Source organism: Pollicipes pollicipes, unplaced genomic scaffold (genome assembly GCF_011947565.3).
Source record: "Pollicipes pollicipes isolate AB1234 unplaced genomic scaffold, Ppol_2.1 Scaffold_2555;HRSCAF=2994_pilon_pilon_pilon, whole genome shotgun sequence".
NCBI lineage: Eukaryota > Metazoa > Arthropoda > Thecostraca > Pollicipedomorpha > Pollicipedidae > Pollicipes > Pollicipes pollicipes.
The window spans coordinates 45,857,671-45,881,764 of NW_023596136.1; the positions used below are offsets into that span (position 1 = coordinate 45,857,671).

The window sequence follows — 24,094 nt, forward strand, 5'->3', positions numbered from 1 at the left end:
CGGTAATCCCGCTGACCCCCGCTGACCTGTCGCAGATATCTCAGGAGGAGGACGAGCGCGAGCAGCGGCGCCGACAGCGCGTTGAGCGCAAGCTGCAGGAGCTGCAGGAGCTCGAGCGGCTCGATGACGCTAAGCCCGAGCAGGAGGAGCACCACGACATGATCGAGTTTGCTGAGCGCTACTTCAACATGCACGAGCGCGTGCCAGAGGGTGAGGCCGCTCTTCGACCGGGCACCGCTCGATGACGGGAGCCACCGAGAGACCACGTGGCGAGGTTTCACTGGTATGACGGGAGCTGCCGAGAGATCACGCTGTGGAGTATCGGTGGTTTGACGTGATTTACCGAGGGACCATGCGGCGAGGTTTCAGCGATTAATCGCGTTTGGCCATCGATCCATTGCTGATGACATTTTTTGGCAAGCGAACGGCAAACAAAGGATAAAACGAACATGTGAGCAACCGAACACGATAAAACGCAGGCGCGTATTTGTAACTCGCGTGGCGCTGAGTTTGTTCTACAGCTACGGCCTCCGGGTTTCGTGACGTTCGCGGAGAGCGCGTGACCTTGCGAGCCAGCCAGGTGTATGCGACATCAGGGGGACTGGCCGGTGACGCCCCAGCTCCGGTGACCGCGTCCCCGTGCTGCCCACAGGCGCCATCATCTCGACCCTGAGCCGCCGTAGCCGCGCCGGCGGCTCTGTCGACTATCTGCCAAAGTATGAGATGATCACGTACACCAAGGCGCCGCACATACCCACCTCGCATGTGCACATGTACGACCCGGACGACGTGGACATTGCCTGCGCCATATTCAAGGTACGCGCCTCCACGTCACCGCGATGGGAGGCTCCGGACTGAGGCTCCGGTGGCGTGCGGTAGTGGACTTGATGGGAAGGGAGAAGCGCCCGCTGGTATTGGGTTGTGGTGGCAAGGAGCTGGCGGCTCTTGACAGTGCTGAGAGTCTGGAAGTTTCAGGTAATGTTTTCAGATGCCCTTCCGTGGAAGAGAAGGTGATGATATCGAGTTTTGGATGAACTCGCTTCAGATTCTTTGTGATCGTCAGACGCCCTATTTCGGGGTGCGCGTGACAATTGTGAAGGACAGCCTCGACACGATCTTGCGAAAAAACCATGGCGGCTTGTGTTTGCGCCGCATGGTACTGATGCAGTTATACGTTTTGTGATGTCTCCAGGACCTGCAGCAATATCTCAAGGGCGATATGAAGCCGGAGACGGAGATTAAAACCATTCAGACAATCGTGCAGCACGGAATCGAGCGGGAGGAGCTCAGGAATGAGATCTACGTTCAGGTAATTTCTCTCCTACATTGTAGCATTTGTTTTCACTGTCCGCCATATGGCTTCTCGGTTGAAGCATGTTGCAGGCGGCCCTCCAGTGATGACTGTGGGCCTTTGAACCAGAAGACAGTCCGTGTTGCACAGCGGATTGCGACAAAGTGATCCGAAAGTAGGCATCGTGGTGTGTTGATTGGTGCGCTGGTGAGGCGTCACGTCGGCTTTGCGCGAGTGCGCCGCAAGATCCCCGGACCAAGGTTAACCCCTGTTATTGATTTGAGGCCACCGAGCGAGACCAGTCGTAATAACAGGCTGTGTCACGTGTACCGCCGACCTGCTGTTGTAGGAAGCGCATATCTTCATGCATCGATTTCACTAGCCGTCAGTGTTTGCCTTCAAACACGCAGCTGGAGTGGCGGATTGGCTTGTAATGACTAACCGATGATATGGTCATTGTCTGTCGGCAGTGTATACGACAGATCACCAATAACCCCATACAGGAGTCGCTGGACCGGGTCTGGCTGCTCCTGTCGCTCTGCGTCGTCTCGTTTCCGCCGGGCAAAATACTCTTCAAGGTACGTGGCATTCCCCTGAAGTGCGTATTGCGCCGTGCACTGAAGTGCGCGCGCCCGGATGAAGTTCTAGCTCAAGTGCTGCATTGTCGGTCGCCGGCCTTAGGAGCGGCTGTTTGCTCGGGAACTTTCCAGACACGTCAGACCTACGTGCTCCGACTGATTGGCTTCCATAAGAACTTGGCGTCGCTGCTCGCACCGGCCTTTCGTGGGCTGCCACACTGATCATCCCGCTCTCCCGTGTCCAGTACTTCGTGTGCTTCCTGCGCAAGTCGCAGTACTCATCGGACAGCCGAGCGCTCCAGTACGTCCAGTGGTGCCCTGGAGAAACTGCAAGCACACGCACGTGACCTGCCGGAAAAACCCGCCCAGCACAGTGGAGGTTACGGTGAGCCCCGTCACTGGCCGTCGGATGTGCCGTGGTGTCTGGCGCTAACCCGCCCAGAGCAGTGAAGGTTACGGTGATCCCGTCACCGGCCGTCGGATGTGCCGTGGTGTCTGGCGCTAACCCGCCCAGAGCAGTGGAGGTTACGGTGATCCCGTTACCGGCCGTCCGATGTGCCGTGGTGTCTGGCGCTAACACCCGCATAGCAGTGAAGGTTACGGTGATCCCGTCACCGGCCGCGGATGTGCCGTGGTGTCTGGCGCTAACCCGCCCAGAGCAGTGGAGGTTACGGTGATCCCGTCACCGGCCCGGATGTGCCGTGGTGTCTGGCGCTAACCCGCCCAGAGCAGTGAGGTTACGGTGATCCCGTCACCGGCCGTCGGATGTGCCGTGGTGTCTGGCGTAACCCGCCCAGAGCAGTGGAGGTTACGGTGATCCCGTCACCGGCCGTCGATGTGCCGCGGTGTCTGGCGCTAACCCGCCCAGAGCAGTGGAGGTTACGGTGAGCCCGTTACCGGCCGCGATGTGCCGTGGTGTCTGGCGCTAACCCGCCCAGAGCAGTGGAGGTTACGGTGAGCCCCGTCACCGGCCGCGATGTGCCGTGGTGGTCTGGCGTAACCCGCCCAGAGCAGTGGAGGTTACGGTGATCCCGTCACCGGCCGTCGGATGTGCCGTGGTGTCTGGCGCTAACCCGCCCAGAGCAGTGGAGGTTACGGTGATCCGTTACCGGGCCGCCAGATGTGCCGTGGTGTCTGGCTCTAACCCCGCCAGAGCAGTGGAGGTTACGGTGAGCCCCGTCACCGGCCGCCAGATGTGCCGTGGTGTCTGGCGCTAACCCGCCCAGAGCAGTGGAGGTTACGGTGAGCCCCGTCACCGGCCGCCAATGTGCCGTGGTGTCTGGGATCTGGTGCTGACCCGCCCTGTCGAAGTGGCAGGCTGCCGCGCCGTTACCCGTGGGCTCGTGCTCGTAACGTGCAGGCGACGCTGTAAGAGATGTCGTTGGTTGTTCTGTCGTGGACGCCATGCTCGCCGATCGCCTCAGCGGTGCTGGGCGTTGCTGGGCTGTGGACGACTTAGCCGACACTGACCTTCAGCAGTGGTGGGTCCGGTGACAGTGTCGGCTCGCTCCAGGCGATGAAGAGGCTGGGCACCATCGTGTGCCGCTTCTTCTTCCTGGACGGCATGACCAAGGCGGTGGACGTGCACCCGATGGACACGGCTGCCGATGCCATGACCAAGATCGCTGACAGGTGGGTGGCCGAGCCGCTGGTCCCGCCTTTGAGGCGAAGCGCCGGCTACACACATCGGGACGATTCTCGGGAATTTGAACGGTGTAAAGAGATTTGCTGGCTGCATGCGAAGCCGTTGCGTGAGTAAGGTCTGTTGTGCTTGATTCCGCGCAAAGGAGGCACTGTGCCGCACGGCGAAGAGTCTTGCTGTACCTTGCGCCAGTCGCCCCCCAACTCAGCGTTCTCGCCCTAACTCCGCGCCCCGCCAACACCATACCCCCCTCTCCGCCCTCCGCTGCTGCCGTGACCAGCTGCCCCGTAACGTGCGCCACTCCCTCTGGTGGCAGGATCGGCCTCTGGAACCTGGACGGCTGGGCGGTGTTCCAAGCGACGGCGGAGGGCGAGCATCATGTCAAGTCGCACGAGTACCTGTATGACGTCATCTCCTCATGGGAGATGTGAGTCGGTGGCGTCGGATGCGCGCGCGAGACATCGGCTCTCTAGCCGTGTGCCTCTGAAACGCACAGATGACACGTGGTGGATCAGATTAAGGTCATCCATCCACTTATTACGCGATATACGATTTCGTTTGTGTTGTTCCTGGAATGGCCCCATATTATGAGTGTTGTAGTGGAGTGAGTCGGTCCCCCAGCCTTTGCTTCATTGTGCCTTATCGCGCATTCATTTACTGATCGTTGCCTTCTTTCTAAATCCCTTCTGACGTTCAGCCGCGTCATCTGCTGTGAACACGCAGCGAACGAACTTAGCACGACGAGATGTGTGCAGATGAGGCCTCTGTCTTCCCCCCGCGGCCATCCTGTGTCGTGGGCTCTCTTCAGTGTCTCCCACAGCTCCCTTGCCCTTTGACGTCCCCGCCCTCCGGCCAGTGGGAAGCAGCAGCGGGCCCTCTCCGTTCCCCCCTCGCCCCTCTGACCCCCCGCCCTCCGGCCAGTGAGAAACAGCAGCGGACCCTCTCCAGCTCCCTCCCTCTGACGCCCCCCCCCCCCCCCCCGCCCTCCGACCAGTGAGAAGCAGCAGTGGCCCACTCCAGCCACCCGCCCTCTGACGCCCCGCCCCTCCGGCCAGTAAGGAGCAGCAGTGGACCCTCTCCGGTCCCCCCCGCCCTCTGACGCCCCTGCCCTCCGGTCAGTGAGAAGCAGCAGTGGCCCACTCCAGCCACCCGCCCTCTGACGTCCCTGCCCGCCCTCCGGCCAGTAAGAAGCAGCAGTGGACCCTCTCCGGTCCCCCTCGCTCTCTGACGCCCCTGCCCTCCGGTCAGTGAGAAGCAACAGCGGACGCGGGCCGAATCGCCCGCCAGCTCGCCCATGCTGCGCCGCCAGTCGGCCGTCGGCGTCGGCGCCGGCGAGAACCGCTTCCTGTTCAAGAAGCGGCTCTTCAAGTCCACCCGCGAGATCCCCAACGACCCGGTCGAGGTCCACATGCTCTACTCGCAGGCCGTGTACTCGGTGGTGCAGGTATGAACGCGGTCCCAGCGCAAGGTGCTTCTTTTGTTCAATAGTCCATTTAAATGGTTGGATTTTCTTCGATCCATTTGCATAAGTCGAAGCCGTGAGATTGGAGAGGGTTCATGCTTGAGAAATACGGCAGTAGCCGCCCGACGTCGTGGTTCGGCCCACGTGTTTCTGTTTTCGGTAAGCAAGTCGTGTGTTTGGTTTGGTGGCGCTGGGTCCGCTGTGGCGAGAGGTCGACCTCTGCCTGTGCCGCAGTCGTAGTCGTAGTCGCATTTGTGAATCATGGCACTGATGCTAATTTTTGCCCGCGGCGTATTCATGAATCGATTGTGATTGGTTGTGCAGTGGCATGTTATTCTTGAATTCATCATCATTACATTCTTGAATTCCTTCCCGGTTTCGAGCCTGTCTTATGATAGGACAACGATGATCTCTCAAACTGCTGCTCTATCGTATCAGATCAGTCGCATCAATTCATCTTGCGCGGGGCAGTTATAATGCGCATAGCGCTTGTACAAGAGTGTTTGTAGTCGGTGCATGTTGGCGATCACTATGTTGGGTTTACCACCCCTGCGATACGCCGGTGTTGTTTGACCGTGCTGCCATCTCCCCGCCCGTTTGCAGAGTGACAGTTTGCCGGTGAGCGAGAAGGTGGCGCTGCAGCTGGCCGGTCTGCAGGCCCAGGTTCTGCTGGGTGACCCCAAGGACAAGTACGACCACTACTCGGACGTGGCCACCTTCCTGTCGCAGCGCGTGGCCTCCACCAAACGGCGCCCCGACTGGGTCAGTATCGCTGGACGACCAGCCCACCGTTCAACCAGTCGCGACGCAGCAGACCAGCTGCCACGATACATGTGCTGCTCGATACGCAAGCTGCTCCGTAACCGTTAGTTTTTTTGCGGGAAGGGCTGCGGCCAACAGCTCAGGTCACTTAACGTCCAAATGTCTCCCTCGATTGCTACGGGGATGAGACGTCCATGGCTGACGGTACTCTAACTGGGGTGTCTCTGTCCCGCAGGTGCCGATCATCGCGCATGCGCACCACCAGTACGGCTCGGGCAAGTCGGAGCTGGTGGCCAAGATCTGGTACCTGTCTTGCGTCATGCAGTACCCGGTGTGGGGTACCACTCAGTTCCCCGTGAAGTACAAAGGCTACTGGCCGTACGGTGGGTGACGCTCGCATGGGAAAAGACAGCGCCCATCAAATATGGCGCACTGTTTTCCTGAGTTATTTCTGGGATTGTTGCGGAATGTTTTTGCCGTCATGTTAAACGTCTGCGTTCTGACCTACAGTAACTGCTTCGTAGATGGGCAGTGCATCACTTTGACGCGGCGCACGACTGTGCTACAATCATGGTCAGTGAACTCGTTCCATGCGAGCCGCCAAGTTTGTGAACGAGGGAACACCGGCAGCCCATCTCCCGCGCGTGTCAGTCAGAATCTGACACCTCCCCCCCCCCCGTTGTCACCACTCACAGGCAACAACCTCAACATGGGCATCAACTGCGAGGGCATCCTGTTGATCCGGCCCGACGACAAGTACGTCATCGTCGAGTTCCCGTACGGCGACGTCGAGTCGATCCTGCTGGACCCCTCGGACGACTTCATCACCGTCAACCTGCACCGCAACCACGACGCTCAGCGGGTGTTCGTGTTCGAGGCGCGCTGGAAGGACGAGATGGGCGCGCTGATCGCCAGCTACTCGCCCGAGCACGCCACCTGGATCCGCGAGGTGGACAACATCAGCCGCAGGGTGAGCGTCAGCCGTCACAGCGCTCGGCAGGGCTCGGTGCTGCAGACGTCAGGGGCGGGGGGGGGGGGGGGGCAGACCTGGTCACGGCGCTCGGCAGGGCTCGGTGCTGCAGACGTCAGGGGCGGGGGGGGGGGTCAGCCGTCACAGCGCTCGGTAGGGCTCGGTGCTGCAGACGTCAGGGGCGGGGGGGGGGCAGACCTGGTCGCGGGGGGGGGGGCAGACCTGGTCGCGGGGTTAGGCGGTCTGTTTCAGTCGTGAAACCTGTGATGCAAACAGGATAGCGATGTCGGACGGACGGTGATGGAGATAAAAACACTACGCGTGTTACGAGGTTCCTGCTGATTATGATCATATATATATATATATATATATATATATATATATGTATATATATATATATATATATATATATGTGTGTGTGTGTGTGTATATGTATATATATATATATATATATATATATATATATATATATATATAAACAATGATAATAATAATACGCAGCTTGAAACGCGCCTTTACTTTTCTATCTGCCAGCCACTGTCATTATGTGACGGGCGAACTGACTGCGCCGCAGATTCAGCACATCACAAACGACGACCGGATACGACTGCACTATAACGTGGTGCAGTGCCGGAGGAATCTGGTCGACGCTGACATGATGAGGAAACCCGTCGACTTGGCAACGTCCAATTTCTTCAAGAACACGCTGAGAAGGTGCGTCGTTGTCTTTTGCCCACTTTGCCGATATCGAATGGGGTTTCTGGAAGTTGTGCTCCTGTGGTTGCATCGCTGGTGTGGGAGCAGTTAATGCTGCCTGGACGTGGGATGAGCCTCTCATGACCCGCTGTGATTTCGAAAGTTGTGATGGCCAAATGGTCAGCATCTTCGGCTCCCACGTGTGGGTGTAGGTTCGAATCCCGGTTACATCAGAGTCCCTGAGCGCTAATATAGCCCTGCAGTCGCTGCCCCCCCCCCCTCCCCCTCCCCTCCCAAGAGGGAAGTGGTGAGCCAGCGGCGCTCATCGCGTTCCCTGCTTACAAATAATGTGTAGCTGCGAAGTGTACGTCTTTCACATATTTGACCTTTCAAGTGCCCCGTAAGACGTTGAGAGTAAGTCAGTGAGCAATGTTGGCCACTTTTACGCGACATTCACATTTGCCTCGGGATCAGGCTCATTAAGTCAACAGTTTTACATGTATCTCAACGTATTTTCCCCCCGGCACCTTACCCGCGCCCTCCTGCCGCCCGACGGCACCTTACCCGTGCCCTCCTGCCGCTCGACGCTGCAGGTTCAACAAGGCCAAGCTGGAGAAGCTGCGCCAGACCGCGCCGAGCGGCGGCAGCGGCGACGGCACCGACGCCTACAAGGGCTTCGACCGCGTCTTCTGGGGCTTCAGCCGGCAGCCGATCTCGCAGGGCTTGAGCCGCATCGCCGAGCCCGAGGTGGAGGAGACGGCCGTGCAGATCTTCCAGGCCGTGCTCATGTTCTCCGGCCTCGTGCACAGCGGTGAGCGGCGGCGCGCGGCCCGGCCGGCGCTAGCGGTCCGAGCGGCCCCAGCGGCCCTAGCGGTCCGGGCGGTCCGGGCGGTCCGAGCGGCCCGGGCGACCCCAGCGGTCTGTGACCCACGACTGACCCAGACGATGCCCGGTTGTGTGGAGGCTCGCGGGTTGTGCGGGGACGCGTTTGTTGGGATATGCGGTGTGCCCGCTTCTTAACGCCGTTTTTGTCGGTGTTGCGACTAGTGATGCTAACGTAAGTGTTGCTTCAGGTGGTGGTAGAATAGCCGGCAGTACTTGCTGAAGGTGTATACTTGGCAAGCAGTGGTCACAACCAGGCTCCATATCCCTTCATGACGGGACATGACATGCGTAATAGCCGTCAAAACAGCGTCTCCTTTTTGTTCTCTTGGTTTTGTAAGAACTCCGATGCATGATGCCTCCAAACTTTGAGATGAAAGTGAATAGCCCTGTTTTTAGCAGTCTGAGCCATCCTCATCGAGCGCACTTCGTTCTCTGCCCCCGGCCCGGAGGGCACAGCTGATGCCTTTCTTTCTCTCGTGACGTCACAGACCAGCTGTCAGACAACTCAAGCGACGAGAACAACGTGCGCCTGGTGCAGGGCATCGTGGACCGGGCCATGAAGAACGAGACGCTGCTGAACGAGCTGGCGCTGCAGCTCATCAAGCAGACCACGGGTCAGTGCCCGGACAGCGTCAGTTGGCCGCCAGGCTGCCACTGACAGCAGTTGGCATATCATCAGCGTCAGGCTCGTAGCTGGAGGCGACGCGTGGAAGCCTTTGCCCGGGCGGGATTCAGATGAGCATGAACTGCAAGGCTAACGGGATGTCATACCTGAGTCAACGATTGGATGCGTGCGAATGAAGCGTTTGACTGCCCTCAAGAGCTGCTCCCGTAGTGCACGGGATACTCGCTGGGCACTGATAAATCACTTGAAAAAGCGGATCTATGACAGGCAGACAAACGTCACACTTGACTATCGCGTGTAAAGATTCGTTGCGTTGTTCATGGCGTTGATATGTAGGTGTATACCACACCGGCGCTGCCACCGCGACACCTCGCCTCCCCGTCGCGGCTGAGCTTGACCCCCCCCCCCCCCCCGGGCAGATCACCCGGACCCCAACTCGCGCGTCAACCGGCGTCACTGGTCGCTGATGGCGCTGCTCTGCTCGACGGTGGTACCATCTAATTTGGCCACCAAGAAGTATTTGGCTGCTCACCTGACCAAATGCGCCAGCGACTACGTCACCGAGGAGGGCAAGTACGCCCGCTTCGCAGAGAAGGTCAGTCAGCGCCAGAAGGTCAGCGCCATCAGCGACCATCAGTGCCTCACGCGGGGGACAGTGTGGTGCAGTGGCATGAGGGTGTAAAAGGATTTGTTGTGATTTGGTATGTTAGTCTGAATACGTTGTGCGACACGCTGAGTCTTCCTCATCCAAAAGTGCGTTCAAAAAGCTGAAAGTCTCTTTCAACGACGCTGATTGTGCAAGACAGCAGTTGTGCTTGGCTTGCTTCGATAGCAGCCGTATAAAGCATTGAAGTGGTCCCCCTCGACCGCGTGTACCGCGCTTGCGGTTATTGAATTTACAAAAAAAACTTTTGTCTGCCTGATTTGTCTCCCCCAGACCCCAGACATTGTCTGTACAAGACACTTATCTGTCGCCGGAATACCGTGTACCAGACGCCGAACTGTCCGCCCCGGCAGTGTCTGTACTAGGCGCTGAACTAGTCTCTTCCTCCGACAGTGTCTATATCAGGCACGGAACCGCGTGATGCAGACTGAATAACTGAACTGAATCATTCGAGCCTCCGGTGTGGTGTGTGGTAAACGGTGAACCTGCCGCTGGTCCTCAGTGTGCGTACAGGACAGAGCTCTGACCTTGTCTCCGCCCGGCAGTGTGCGTACAGGACTCTGGACTTGTCTCTGTCCGGCAGCGTTCGTACAGGACTCCGACCTTGTCTTCGTCCCACAGTGTCTGTACAGGATTCTCACCTTGTCTCCGTCCCACAGTGTCTGTATAGGACTCTGACCTTGTCTTTGTCCAACAGTGTCTATACAAGACGGTCAACTCCCGGCGTCGCCAATGGGCGCCGTCGCGCCAGGAAGTGCTCTGCACTGTCAACTGCCGACCCATACACGCGCGCTTCCACTTCATGGACGGCCAGTTCCACAGCGTGGAATTCGAGGCGGCGGCCACGGCCGGCGAGGTTCTTCAGCTGGTCAAGGAGAAGATCGGCCTCAAGGCCGACTCGAAAGGTGAGTCCGTCACTGGTTGGCGAGGCCGGCTGAGGACGGCCGTGGCCTCCACGGTTTGGGCCACTGCCTTGCGTGACGTTACTTGGCATGCCAGTAGATGTTCACCGGCTGCCAACGTTTGGACCACGCTTGCTAAGACCAGTACACGGATGGACCAGTAGTGTGCCCGCTGCTGTTCCTGCCTCTTGGGCTGCATCAGTTCGACCACAAGTGCTCCCTCGTGTGAGCGTGGCCATTAGCTGGTTATTGGACACTTTGCCACAGTCCGCCTCCTGGCCAGGATGTCCGGTGCCAGCGGGACGGGTCGGTGACCTCAGACAGGAATGTCGCCTGCCGTGCCTTGATCCGTATGTCGACATGCGGATGCATTTTATTAGAAACATCTGAAACCCCGTTGTTTTATTTGCCAATTTTTGCGAATAAGTAACGATGATAATACCTTTTCATAAAGTGCGGAGAATTTTCCTACGTTTGTTAAAATTATAAAGGCACGATGTGCTTCCATCGGAACTGGTGCCTTCTATAGGTGAATGTAGCGGAAGTTAGCCCACATTCAGCCCACATTCAGCCCAGCCCAAATTATAGATGAAAGCTTTTTCATATGAACTACTTTTATTCGTTCCGCAGCTGTCTTGAAAGTCACGTATTCTCATCATTTATTGCTAATGTAACAGTGGTATGGAACAAAAAAGAGGGCATGACACGAGTCCTGTCGCCAGAAACCGTCCCGTAACTTCGCAGCTCCCCGCTGCAGCCTGTACCGAACGCAGTATCAGCTTAGTTGCCACAAGCCGTCGTCAGCCGCCGACACCCGTTGACGCCGGACCTGGAAGTGGTTTGGAGTTTAAGGGCGCGTCGGCGTCGAGGCCATTTTGCGCTCACTGTCGCCGGGCCTGCCGCGTGGCGAGGAGCGGAGTCCCGACACACCGTTTGTGTTCTCTTGCACGGCCGCGCGCTGCTGCTCAGCGTCGCGAGATGTGTCGAGCGCGGACGTTTTACGGGCCTGCTGTAAATCGCCGGCGTCCGGCGGCGGCGCCGCGGCTCGAATCAAAATGCAGCTGTGCTGATGCCAGAGAGGCTTTGTGGATTGTAAAAACGGGACGCTTGCTGGTGTTTCGTCTGTGAGATAGAGCGCAGCAGCAAAGCGTCTCGAAACGCGTTCTCGCTGAAAAGCATTTACATCGTGCGTGACCAAACTAAAAACGCGAGCTCCAAAGCCCCCTCCTCTGGACGTTTGTCTCGACACGGGGCCGGGGCTAGCTATGCTGTTATGAGTTGTAGGCTCTTGATAGGTATTACATATCGTGACCCTGTGGCTCCCCCGTCTCCCCCCCCCCCCCCCCTTCTCCTTCCGTGGTCTGATAGAATATTTAATCCCCCGATACCTGCGTCTAATTGCCTGTGCTGTTTTCTCGTTTTGGGGAGAGGGCATCACTCAGCGTCTTCCCGTGACTGGACATCTCAGCCAGGCGATACGTTTGTCATTTGCCATTGGCTAAGGGCCGGCCATTGGCGAGGTGCTGTGAGCGCGCAGCCTAACTGGGCTTGACATTGCTCAGCTTGATTTGCTAATAACTGATCAGCGCTAACCATTGTGCTCATTGCAATGGTGCCGTCTCGTCCCAGCGGGCATTGAGCTCATCGCGGACGCTGAGAACGGTCTGTCAGATTGGTATTTCCCGAAGTCAGATTACCGCACGGGGACCGTCTCACGTTTCGGGCCATCGGCCATCGACGCGGAGTGATCCCCAGACTGCGCGAATCGTACATCCGGGAATATGAATCACCATTGTCTGTATCTGAAGAGCACAAATGGTTCAGGATGTAGGAAAGCCGGGGGTTTAGCCTGTCCAGAACGCTCGTCCTGAACGAGCGTTCGATGTAAGATGTCATCGTCCGAAGTACAGAGGGATTCGCACACTGGAAGGCGACCTCGTTTTGCAGCTCGGGTCGCGCCCTACGCTGCGGCGCTGTAACGAGGATCAGCCGCGCGTGTGCGTCGCAGACAAATGGCATCCATCGTTTGTTAGAGCCAGTCTGAACGCGTGACCATTGCCCAGTCACCCCTCTGGCTGTTTACGTCATCAACTCTGCAAGTTCGCTGCAATTGGCCGTCCCTGATGACTCGCGTGATAAAGTCTGGGCGGCCCGACGATGCGCGCGCACTGCTCCCTGCGCAGTTGATGACGACATAAGGACCGAGTGGCCGCGCTTGCCCGGGCGGGGGCCCTGAAGTGCGTGCTGTGTCTGTGTGAGGGTGAGAGGGAGAAGTGGACAATATCTGCAATGTCGAGTCTATGTTGTGATTAAGGGTTTTAATGCAGTGTTGCTCTGTAAGAATAGGAATGCAAGTTAACCCCAATAACACCCGAGATCACTGGTGACATCCGGCTAGCACGTGCTCTTTAACGTGCTAGCCCAAAACCCTGGACACTGGCGTAGGATTTTCATATCCGATGAGATAGGCGTAATAAGAAATGGCCCAGACTATCAAAAGTCTAAAATGTCATGTGATGTGGCAGGTCGTCGGCAAGTTGTGGGTCAGTCTTGTCGTAGAGCCGTACTTGAGTGGAACGAAATAGCATTCCTCTGAAGTCCTGTAGAAAGTGGCAGGATTAGTCCGCCATGCAACAAGCTCAGCCTGACGCAGTGGCGGCATGCTATGTGCATACGGGTGTTGTGCATACTTGTGGGCATGGCCATCTTGGGCTGCACTGAATCAACGACACCGTGCGCCTTTTCCCGCAGGGTACGCTATTTACGAGGTGCTGGGTCAGAGCGAGCGTAACCTCCTGCCGGACGAGACTCTGGCGGACGTCATGTCCAAGTGGGAAAGGTGAGTCCGCCCCCCCCCCCCCCCCCAGACCTCGAGCTCAGCTGTGGTTTGCGTGCCTGATGTGCCATGACCTGACAGCTGCTGTTTGCTGATGAGTGTAGTTCCTATTTCGGCACGTTTTGCTCAGCGTCGGTGAGATACTGCTTGCGGCAGAATTCGGGATTTTAAAGTTATGCAAATATATATATATATATATATATATATATATATATATATATATATGTAAAGGTAATTTTTGCAAGTTCAGAGATGGGTTGACTGGTAAGCTACCCTATACTGGTGAATTATCAGTGCCTTTACCCGTCTTCATGAAGTAAAGTAAACTAAAGAGCTGAAAGTCGGTGCTTTCAAGCTCGGTTGTTAGTTCCTCTGTCCGGAGCGACTTTGGGCTGCAGCCGGTAGCTCCTGGTCTGGGGGCTTCCGTGTCCTGTATCATCTCCCCTCTCGTGTTATCGGTCACCCACCGGCCTACCGGGCCCCCCCCCCCCCTTTTCCACTGGCCCGTCGCCCCCACTGGCCCGCTTGCCGCCCCCGCCCCTGCTGGCCCTGAGTCGGTTCACGAGCCGGCGCCGCCGGTCGGAGAGGCGTTCAGGAGTCTGCGGAAGAGGACGGAGAGGCGTTCAGCTGCTGTGGGAGACCATCTGGTCGTGACCAGAGGCGTGTTCAGAGCTGCGATGGGGAGGGAGAGGCGTTCAGAGCTGGCGATCGGGGAGGAAGGGGCGTTCATAGCTGGCGATGGGGGCCAGCTGGCGAGGGGAGGAGGGGCATTCAGAGCTGGCGATGGGGAGGGAAAGGCATTTAGAGCTGGCGATGGGGGGGGGGGAGAGGCGTTCAGAGCTGGCAATGGGAAGGGAGAGGCGTTCAGAGCCGACGATAGGGGAGGGAGAGGCATTCAGAGCTGGCCATGGGGAGGGAGAGGCTTTCGGAGCTGGCGATGGGGAGGGAGAGGCGTTCAGACCTGGCGATGGGGGAGGGAGAGGCGTTCAGAGCCAGCGATGGGGAGGGAGAGGCGTTCCGGGCTGGTGATGGGAGAGGGGAGAGGCGTTCCAAGCTGGCGGTGGGGGACGGAGAGGCGTTCAGAGCTGGCGATGGGGGACGGAGATGCATTCAGAGCTGGCGATAGGGGGGGGGGAGGCGTTTAGGGCTGGCGGCGTGAGACGGAGAGGCATTCAGAGCCGGCGATGTGACGGATAGGCGCTCAGAGCTAGCTGTGGAGGACGCTCTGGGCGGTGGCCAGCGGGGCCGGCGGTGGGGACGGAGAGGCGTTTTGCACAGCTCAACAAGCACTGCTTAGTGTGAGCTCTGATCCCAAAAATGCATCCATTCAAAAAGTTAGGATACAATTGTTAAAGACCATGTGCTCGGCGGGAAAAGCTGTGGAGGTGCGCACGTTTTACAGCCAAAATGGCAGCCTTTTGCGCTGTAGTGCAGGTTTTCTGGTCGAACGCTGGTCCGTAAGGGCGCTGACGTGACGTGAGCGTGTACACGCTCGTGTGCACGCGTATCAGTGCTGTTATGAACCGGAGCGTGTACACGCTCGTGTGTACGCGTGAGAGCGCCGCTGTGGACCGGAGCGTGCGCGGGGCGCCGGCGTGGGATGCTCGTCCCTGATAGAAGCGGGCTGCATTGATCGGAGGGCGCAAACAATCGATTCAGTTTATCTGTTCCTGAGTCGAACGCCCGTTATTTGGCCAACCAATCGAAGCCCTCTCATAAGACCTATTTTGAGCCGGTGAGGCCGGGGCTCCAAACAGCGGCGCCGATGGTGCTTCGGAACATTGAACTCCGCCTGTATTACGCTGGCTTGAGCAAAGGTGCTGGCCATGTGGCGGGCTTCCCCGCAGGCCGGCCAGCTGGCGTCTGGGTGGTCTCTTGAGGAGATCGGCACGATCGACGAGCCGCGGCGGGTTTCGAGAGCTCGGCTGCGCGACATAATCTTAACAGCGTCACACTGCGTCACAGCGTCAAACTGCCGACGCGGTGACGAGTGCCAGCAATCACAAGTGTCACGTGATAGGACTCAATTAATGTTGCAATATAATTGGAACTGAACCAGGTGTAAAAAGTGGAAGTGAGTGGGGTTGGTTAAGCAACAATGGTTTACCCTCGCAGCCCTACCAATGCACCAGCTTCATCATCAAACTCGTCTTTTTTGCTAGGTCGGCGGACAAGCAACATATTTTCACTCAGATTCTTCCAGAAGCTTTTCCAATACACCCGCTATCAATGACGAACACCTCCACCGCCCCCCCCCCCTCCCCCCGCTTGCCATATCAGGTGACCCCCAACCTCCGCCCTCCCCGCTTGCCCTGTCGGATGACCGCTGACCCCAGCCCCCTTCCCGCTGACCGCTGACCGCCCCCCCCCCCGTTGACCGCTGACCTCCGTCCCCGCTCTCAGTGGCCGGTCGTGACCCAGGGTCCCTGCCCCAGGTACCAGACAGCCACGGCCGGCACGGACAAGGCCCGCAAGCAGCACATCTTCCTCTTCAAGAAGCACCTGCTGTGTGACGAGACGCTCGACCTGGACGACCGGGTGGAAAAGGAGCTGCTCTACCACCAGATGCTGCACAACGTGCGCAACGACAAGTTCCCTCTCACCACGATGGAGGCGGTGAGTGTCGCTCGTCTGCCGACGAGACCCGGAGTGTCGCCTGCATGCCGACGAGACCCGGAGTGGCGCCCGTGTGCCCGCGAGACCCGGAGTGTCGCCTGCATGCCGACGAGACCCGGAGTGGCGCCCGTGTGCTGGCGAGACCCGAAGTGTCGCTCGTCTGCCAGTGAATGTCGGAGTGCAGCTGGTCCGTCGGGCGGCTGGCGGTGGCTGGTCGCGGTGAGCAACTGCGCTGGTTGCTGTTTGCTGAATTGCCGGGATGTTACGAGACTGGCTTCAAAATCACGTCACTTTAAATAGCGAGCCACGCGAGCTCGTACTTGGTCGCTGAATCCACAGCCTTAGGCGTTGGGTTGCGCGAGGGTCTTTCGTCTTTTTTCCCTTTCACCTTGAGCCAACACTAAGAATATCCTTGTTTGTCTTTCGTCTGCGAGGCGTCATTCAGCTAAAAGGCTTGCGTCAGCAGAACAGTCGTGTCAGGCTAAATGCGTGGGCCGTCTCGCCATTTTCAAATGCGGCGAGTTCGCGGTAGCACCGTCTGAAAGGCGCAGCAGCGCGTAAGGTTGAGGGTCAAAACGCAGCAGCGTTTGAAGGCGTAACGTTTCGGCCTAGTGCAGCGCACAGAAGCGGCGTTATAAGGTTGGTCGATTCGGAATTTGTCGGGGTTGAAATGTACCTTTTGCAATTCCTTTGCGTCCGTTTAGATACACGGGTTTTCGGGGGAGGGGGAGAGGGAATGCATAACAGTGGACGAGGAATCGGTTGCATCAGCGTGAATGGATTCACCAGATTCACACACACGTGCGCAGATACGTGAAATGAGCAGGTTCCACACGCTAAATTTAAACGGGCGGCAGTGTGGAGACGGTTGCGGTTGCAGTGGAAGCACGGAACTAGATTTGTCCCCTTTTTCGAAAAACAATAAGAGTCTTGATGTGCTCTATCCTTTTCACGTAAGCAGAGTTTATCTTGGTTTCAGTAAAAAGCACTATGTTGCAAGATATTCATTCGTATGCTTTTCTAGGGTTTTCAACTCACCTGCATACCCAAAAAGTTTTTTTCAGATGACTCTAACCATCGCTTTCTTTAGCAGGATAATGCGCTGATGGCACTTCTGATGGCTGATGGCAAATCTGGGATATACTACCTTTCGTTGTTTTCCGTCCTATGTTTACGTTAAACCTTTTTTGGGTTATTGCGTTCTCCGGACATTGGCCACTTCATGGCTTCTTCTCCATCCATACCCATAAGCAATGGGGCAATGCCATAACTGTAGGAATGTCTTCCATATCACCCCAAACAGTGCTTTTGCACAACTTTCAAAGCTCACGCTCGGTGGTGCGCCAGTTGTAGTGACTACTAACTTCTAGCGTTTAACTCAAGGGATCTGGAAACAGAAACGTTAAAAAGGAGTTCACCGCCATTTTGGACACCTTGCGTTGCCATAGATTTACACTTAATTTGCATGAGGAGTGAAAGCGGCCTTGGAGTCATTGGTCCCTTTGACCCCCAACCGTGGTTCTACACTTTAGCCTGAGCCTTACCTGTGCCAACGACCCGTGTTGCTGTGTTCCGATATGCAATCGCACAGAAAAGAAACAGCCGTTCGCCAAAGGTTCGCTCGGATGCCTAACGCATCTATGAAGTCATGACTGGAATGCTGGAGCGTAGCACAACGGTTGTGCACCCATTCAGGGCATTCGCCTGTTGGAATTATTGTGAAACGGTGTTGCTCACCAAGAGATGAGAACACCGTCTGTGAATTTTGGCCGAAAAACTACACGATTTGAGCTAGAGCCGTATCTCTTGTAAAGTCCTGGATGAGAAATGCGTGAGCGCCGCGTGCTCCACCGACGCACCACCCCTAGACTATCAGAAACATGCCGGGCATTCGAATCGCTGTTTTTGTACGTTCAATCGTCATGCAGTCAGGCATGCTCTTACGCGGAAAAGGCAGCAAGAGGCGGTGGTTCGCCGACTTTTTGGCACTCCTAAGAACACCGGTTATTGAGCTGTTTATATAGTCTGCGTTTTTATGCGCACGGCTGTCGCCAGCTGCCCTGGATGTAAGCGGCAATGCCGCATTGACGCTCCTTTTCGCGAGAGAGGTTCATTCATTGCAAATTTGTGTTCGGTGGGTTGAATTCAATAAGCGTCCTTCTTTTGTTCACGTAGTCTGTGAGTTTCTTCTCAGTGTTTTGCTGATAAAGACAGCGTATGCGACGTCAGCATTGTCGCGCCACTGTAATATATTTTCAAATTTGGCTTATCTCACCGTGACTGATCAGGATACTGAGCCAGAGCGGCCTGTCTGCGGGGTCGAACCGCCCGTCCGCTTCAAGGTTAAGCCACCCGTCCCCTACGCTACGCCTCGGGGTCAAACCGCCCGTCCGCTACGTTACGCCTCGGGCTCAAACCGCCCGTCCGCTACGCTACGCTGCGGGGTCTGCTACAGGGTCGAAGCGCCGTTCGCTACGCTACGAACCGTCCGGCATCGATCTGAACCTCTCCATCCGACTGTGCGCCGCGCGTGCTAGCCGTGGGCGGGTAGTGTGTATGGTGCCGTGTTACCAAGGGTCCGTGTTCGGTTCCAGTTTGGCCTTTAGTTCGTGGCCTCCACGTAGCTGGGTTTGGCCGCAACGGCACTAGTGGCCTGCTTTATTCCAATGCATTGATAAGTTTGCTCTGCTACAGCGCAAATCATTGGATTAATTGACAACCGCGGATAAAGCATTTGCGCTCTGTCGGATAGCCAATCAAGCAAAACACACGCTCTTTATGTTTCGTGAGCTTTCTTGTGTGTTTGGTTGGTTTCATGAATATGTCATAGAATGATGTTGATGGCAGCAGCGTCAGTAGAGTCGGTGTTGACACTGCCTTCTCGACCTTCTTGCTGTTAGTGATACTCTATGTAATTGGGTACCAGTTTAAAGACGGATCCGTGCGTAGGTGATCTAGCTCCCTCAGAACTGCAGTTTTCCGCCGGGAAAGGTTTGTTATGTTGCCAAATACGCCGCATGTGTGCAGTTTCGTATTATTGCTCGTGGGGCCGGCACTCCGTCAGCTATCGCCAGCTGTTACTTTTACCTGCCTACCGTACTTGCCGTGCTGTGACGCCACATGTGTCCGTTCTCCACACGGTGTTACCAGGTGTCGTGATATGTGGCTGTGCCGGCCGAAATAGAGACGGCGGATCACCACAAACCTCCGCCGTGACGTCAGTCTGACGTCATCGGTGCCCCGGCAGGTGATGCTGACCGCGCTGCGGGCGCAGATAGAGCTGGGCGACTACAATCTGGCCGCGATCGATTATCAGCAGGTGATGGCGTACACACTGCCCCCGCGCGTGGCGTCCGTCGCCTCGGTGCACACCGTAACCGTGCACCACCAGAGCCTGGAGGGCATGTCGTCCGACCAGGCCAAGCAGGCCTTTCTCAACCTCATCCAGTCGTGGCCCTTCTATCGCGCCAGCATCTTCGAGGTCGTGGTGAGTATGGAGATCGTTGGGCGGAAGGGGAGGGAGGGGTCGCTGCCGTGATCAGCAGGGCTGCCTCTGTTTAGCCTTGTTGGCCGCAAGGAAGCAGCGGGCGTCTATAGATTCTCCTAATTGGTAGTGCTTGAAGCGCTGTAGTCTTAGCGTCAAATTCCGTCGGGTCACGAGGGCAAGACGATCCAGGCGCCACTGGCGGCTGTTCTCAAATCTGCGATATCACAGCCGCCACCCGGACACTGCGTTGAGGCGGCGCGTCTTGCTGACTTGATCATCAGCATCGCAGTCATTGGGTTTCGCCACGACGTTGTGCGTCACAGAAGGCCTCAAGAAAACAATTACACTATGGGTCGGCCTAGTTGGTTAATAGGCTTTATTACACTTTGAGTGCGTGTCTGGAGTCTATTACGCTGCACTTAACGTTAGATGGGCACCACTCGCCAGCTGTCGAATTTTCCCCATCGTCAACGCTACGTAACCAATGCCGTTGACCAAGGCCAATACCAGGCGATTGTGGCAATGTCAGCCGGTCGTTACAGCACTGTCTGCGCGAAGTAAACCTTTTCGCATTTCGTCATGACAGGTAATGCCCTGACTACCCGGCGCATTGTCCCGGGCTGGGCCACTCACCGTCCTCCGTCCATCTTGTTAACATCAGTCCCTGTGTGTGCGCGGCAGCAATCCTTCACGTCCAACTGGCCCAAGATGCTCTGGCTGGCCGTGGACGAGCATGGTGTGCACCTGCTGGACTTCCGCAGCCGCAACGTGCTCTGCACGTACGAGTACGACTACATCGTCAACTACAGCCCGGCCATCAACTCACTGATGATCATCACCGGCAGCACGCGCAAGCAGAGCAAGATCATCCTCAACACGGGGCAGGTGAGGCGCTGCTTGCTGGTGGGGCAGGATCGACGGCTGGCCGCACGTGCTGGGGTGGAGGCCAGGTAGGGGTCTTCAGCGGGCAGAGAAGTATGTGGCTGAATATGGCGGGTTTCTTGGAAAAGGGCTGTGGAATTGTGGAAAATGGGAGGAGGAATGTGTTTGGGCTTGTTTCTTTCGGTGCTACGTTTTTTTTTTTTGACAGTGCGGATGCTTGAGGATGACAGGCACCAAGCCCGAGGAATGTCTTTGGTATCCGTTGTTCATGTCATCTTTTCTGCACTTCAAACCACGTGAACGGCAGAAGTTGACCTGGTTGGATTAGGGAGATTCCTCACTTAACGTCCTGTAATCAGCCCCTCTTTGACGCAATATGCAAGTAAAGCTGTCATTTCTTGGCAGTATCATTGTTCACGTTTTAAATTGCATCAGTCATGGCTTGCAATCATCTCGTTCATGTCAGACTGGCTTCAGTCAGTCAGAATGGCTTCCTTTGCCCAGTTCCGACCCACGCGTCTGCCGGTCGCGTTCAGCCCTTCCCCGTCCTCTCCCGCCGCCGACCCGCCGACGTCACGGCCGCTGACCCTTAGACTCGCCGACGTCACGGCTGCTGACGCTCCGACCTGCCGAGGTCACGGCCGCTGACCCTTAGACACGCCGAGGTCACGGCCGCTGATCCTTAGACTCGCCGAGGTCACGGTTGCTGACGCTCCGACGTGCCGAGGTCACGGCCGCTGACCCTTAGACACGCCGAGGTCACGGCCGCTGACCCTTCGATCCGCCGAGATCACGGACGTTGACCCTTAGACTCGCCGAGGTCACGGCTGCTGACGCTCCGACCTGCAGAGGTCACGGCCGTTGACCCCTAGACACGCCGAGGTCACGGCTGCTGACCCTTCGATCCGCCGAGATCACGGACGCTGACCCTCCGCCCTGCCTCGGCAGGCGTTCATGATCGCCAACCTGGTGAAGGACTACACGCAGCTGATCAAGGAGCGGCTGCAGCCTGAGTGTCGGGAGCAGGCGTCACTGCGGGCGGGCGCGGGCGCCGCCGCCCGGCCCATGAGCATCCTGCAGCGGCCGGCGCCGCCGGTCGGCGACGGCGCACTCAGATAGACCCGTCCGGCGCCGGCACCGCGGTCAGGGGTGGCTCGGCCGCGGGCGGTGCCGCGCCCCGGCCGCGCGAGCACGGCGGGCTCGAGGGACGGGGCGACCGGTGTAGGGGTGGTGGCCCGCTCCTCAGCTGGGTGGAACGACCCTAGGTAGAGGCACTTTGGACGAGAGCACGGCCGCACGCTCAGCGTGGAGGCCGCCAGTCGCCGCCGCCAGCAGCGAAACAAATCTATGATAATATCACCTAGTCATTATGAATGCTAGATGGGAGATTCCATGGCGTTGCCAGATGAGATTGGCTTGTGTGGCGCCGGTGTGCCCGTCAGTGTGACCTGGTGGGGCGCGCTGCGGCGTCGGCGCTCCTGTGACTGTGTGCTGCTTGCATTTCATCTTTGACCTGTGTTTGCGACTTCGCTCGCACTGTCCGGGAGTCGTTCGGTGACCAATGCTTCTGCAGTGGTCCACTGTTGCTCAGTACTCAGTGTTTGTATTTATAGGACAGCTTGTGTGCTCTTGTTGTCTGGCAACGACGGATCTCGTGGATAGGTTTCGCTCAGCGAAGAAAATGTCGGTCTTCCTTGCGTAAACGAATGGCTTGTTTTCTTTTATTCAGCAAATGAGGTTGTAGAAGACGGCGTACTCATTAGCACAACTGGATGGTACTTGACTGGTTTTCACGTACTGCAGATCGCTGATGAAGTTTGCGTTGGCCTGGTTCGCATCAGTTGTGCGGAGGGCATTATATATAACTTGTGCTTTCGGACATTTTATTTTTTGGAAATAACTGGCGAAGCACCATCCGTGCAAGGGCTCGATTCCTCATGTAGAAGCTGAAGAAATCACAATGAATGACGTAACCGGTACACGAGCTCAAGAAATCACAACAGGAACCGTTTTGTTATGTTTAACAGTCATCTTTCTTTGCATTCCCGTACTGTCTTGGGACCAATGACGCTCGTTTGATACTTGCCGAATTTTACTAGTGATGTCTTGTTTTTAATACAGGAAAACCAACATTCGGTAGTTAAATTTATGTTGATAGGGAAGGTTGTTTACCCTCGTTTTTCCGCCTTGATTTTCGCACATTGCGAACGCCATTTCGTTGTCCACATGTGTGCGCCCGATGTCTGAACTGTGCCGCGAAGACACTGTTGCTCGGCTTTGGGTTAACCGAAAAGTGAGAATATGGTCGCCTTCAGCCATAAAGCTTCAGCCATAAACCGTAAGTGACCAGCCCCAACCGTGGACGCCTATTGACGGACCCGGCTTTGGCAGCCACTCCTGTGACTGCGCGACCTTTGCTGTCCAAGCATCTGACCTGCTTATAAATTTTGGATTTGGGTATTGTCGATGCGCATTATGATTTCTATTGATTGTACCGCAGCTGAGTACGGAAAGCGTTTTTGGTGTTTTGTTTTTCTCAATAGTTTGACATATTTAGCTCGATTGGCCTATCTAAAAAGTGCGGCTTATTATAGACCATCTGAATGTGCGTTGCAGGCCCCGCACAAACGGGTTACTTAATGGACAAAAACATAGTAAATATCTGGGACTGAAAACTTTGCGTTGTCAGCCACTAGCTGGTCACTATAGTTGATAATGGCGTCATCTTTTCAACTTAATTGATGCTAAGAATTATTCGATTTAAAAGTTGTCGCTTCGAACAGTAATTCGCCATTCTGCTCGGATTTCTGCCGCCAATCACGTACGGATCGCAGATCCTGGCGCCTGGTCTTCCGCAGTTGGGAGGCTGTTTTTAACGCTTTGCCGAACTTTTCGAGACTGTGCACCCGTGTGTTCGCGGCAAACCTTCACCGCGGTCACCGATGGGATGATGTGCTAAGGGGCCGCCCCGCCGTGTGCTCGCTATTCGTGACTGCCAACTGCAGAATATTCAAGCGGGAGAGATCTGCACCGTGTCTCTTCGAACCGCGCGAGGTTCGATGAGCTGTGCTGGGGTTAGCGTGGGAAGAGCGTTGCCAGGGTCAGCCGTGGTGACCGGGCTACTGAGACAGGTATCCGACTGCCACAATTTCCTAGTGAACTATGCGTGCTCTGTCTACGTCGGTAGGTGTAGACTTCCATGGTTGTGCTTGCTTTGCAAAATGGCGTCAATATTCTCTGTTTATACCCTTGTGCTATGCGTGTATATTTGATGAACATATAAGATAAATACAATCTTATTATTTGACGCGAGTTATTTGGATTACGTTGAAAGTCAGTATGTATCATAAGTGTGTGGTTTCGTTGCCTCAAATGTTGGCGTTATTCCTGTCAGGCTCGGTCCGCATCGCCACCTCATCACCGAAAAGCACCAGATTTTCGAAAAGTTTATCGGAAATCGCTTATTCGACACTGGCCGCACAGTTGTTGGCAAAATGACTTGCGCTATGTGAACAGATATGGTACAACAGCAATTAGATTAGTATCAATTATACATTGGTATCAACAGCATGCGTACGTGTGCTAACATTTTCGAGGTTTTTAGTGCCCTGCGCATTATCTTTCTCATCCCGAAAAACCGGGAACTTGTAACAAGGGCTTTAACAATGTTGAAGCGTCTCAACAAGGCCTTCCTTGTGACTACGGACGTCACCCGTTTTCGGCGAAGGACAGATAAACGTTAGTTCATTCTGCTACGATTCCTCGCTCGCGATGGTGCGGGAGAAATGTGTGTGAG

The 24,094-nt window shown here is 56.4% G+C and overlaps 1 protein-coding gene across 1 annotated transcript in view; it reads left to right on the forward strand.

The window, feature by feature from the left end:
• The window catches only part of LOC119101836 (myosin-I heavy chain-like), a 78,612-nt gene extending 56,830 nt beyond the window's left edge, over positions 1–21,782 (forward strand). Inside the window, 23 exon segments of the mRNA XM_037225263.1 lie at positions 36–210; positions 653–816; positions 1,193–1,309; positions 1,762–1,869; positions 2,115–2,186; positions 2,189–2,254; positions 3,383–3,501; positions 3,828–3,938; positions 4,760–4,955; positions 5,577–5,735; positions 5,971–6,118; positions 6,431–6,705; positions 7,280–7,419; positions 7,995–8,212; positions 8,775–8,900; positions 9,331–9,506; positions 10,273–10,480; positions 13,229–13,316; positions 15,749–15,929; positions 19,177–19,416; positions 20,098–20,301; positions 21,247–21,342; positions 21,741–21,782. Coding sequence (XP_037081158.1) covers positions 36–210; positions 653–816; positions 1,193–1,309; positions 1,762–1,869; positions 2,115–2,186; positions 2,189–2,254; positions 3,383–3,501; positions 3,828–3,938; positions 4,760–4,955; positions 5,577–5,735; positions 5,971–6,118; positions 6,431–6,705; positions 7,280–7,419; positions 7,995–8,212; positions 8,775–8,900; positions 9,331–9,506; positions 10,273–10,480; positions 13,229–13,316; positions 15,749–15,929; positions 19,177–19,416; positions 20,098–20,301; positions 21,247–21,342; positions 21,741–21,782 — 3,429 coding nt within the window.
• The last annotated feature ends 2,312 nt before the right edge of the window (positions 21,783–24,094 follow it).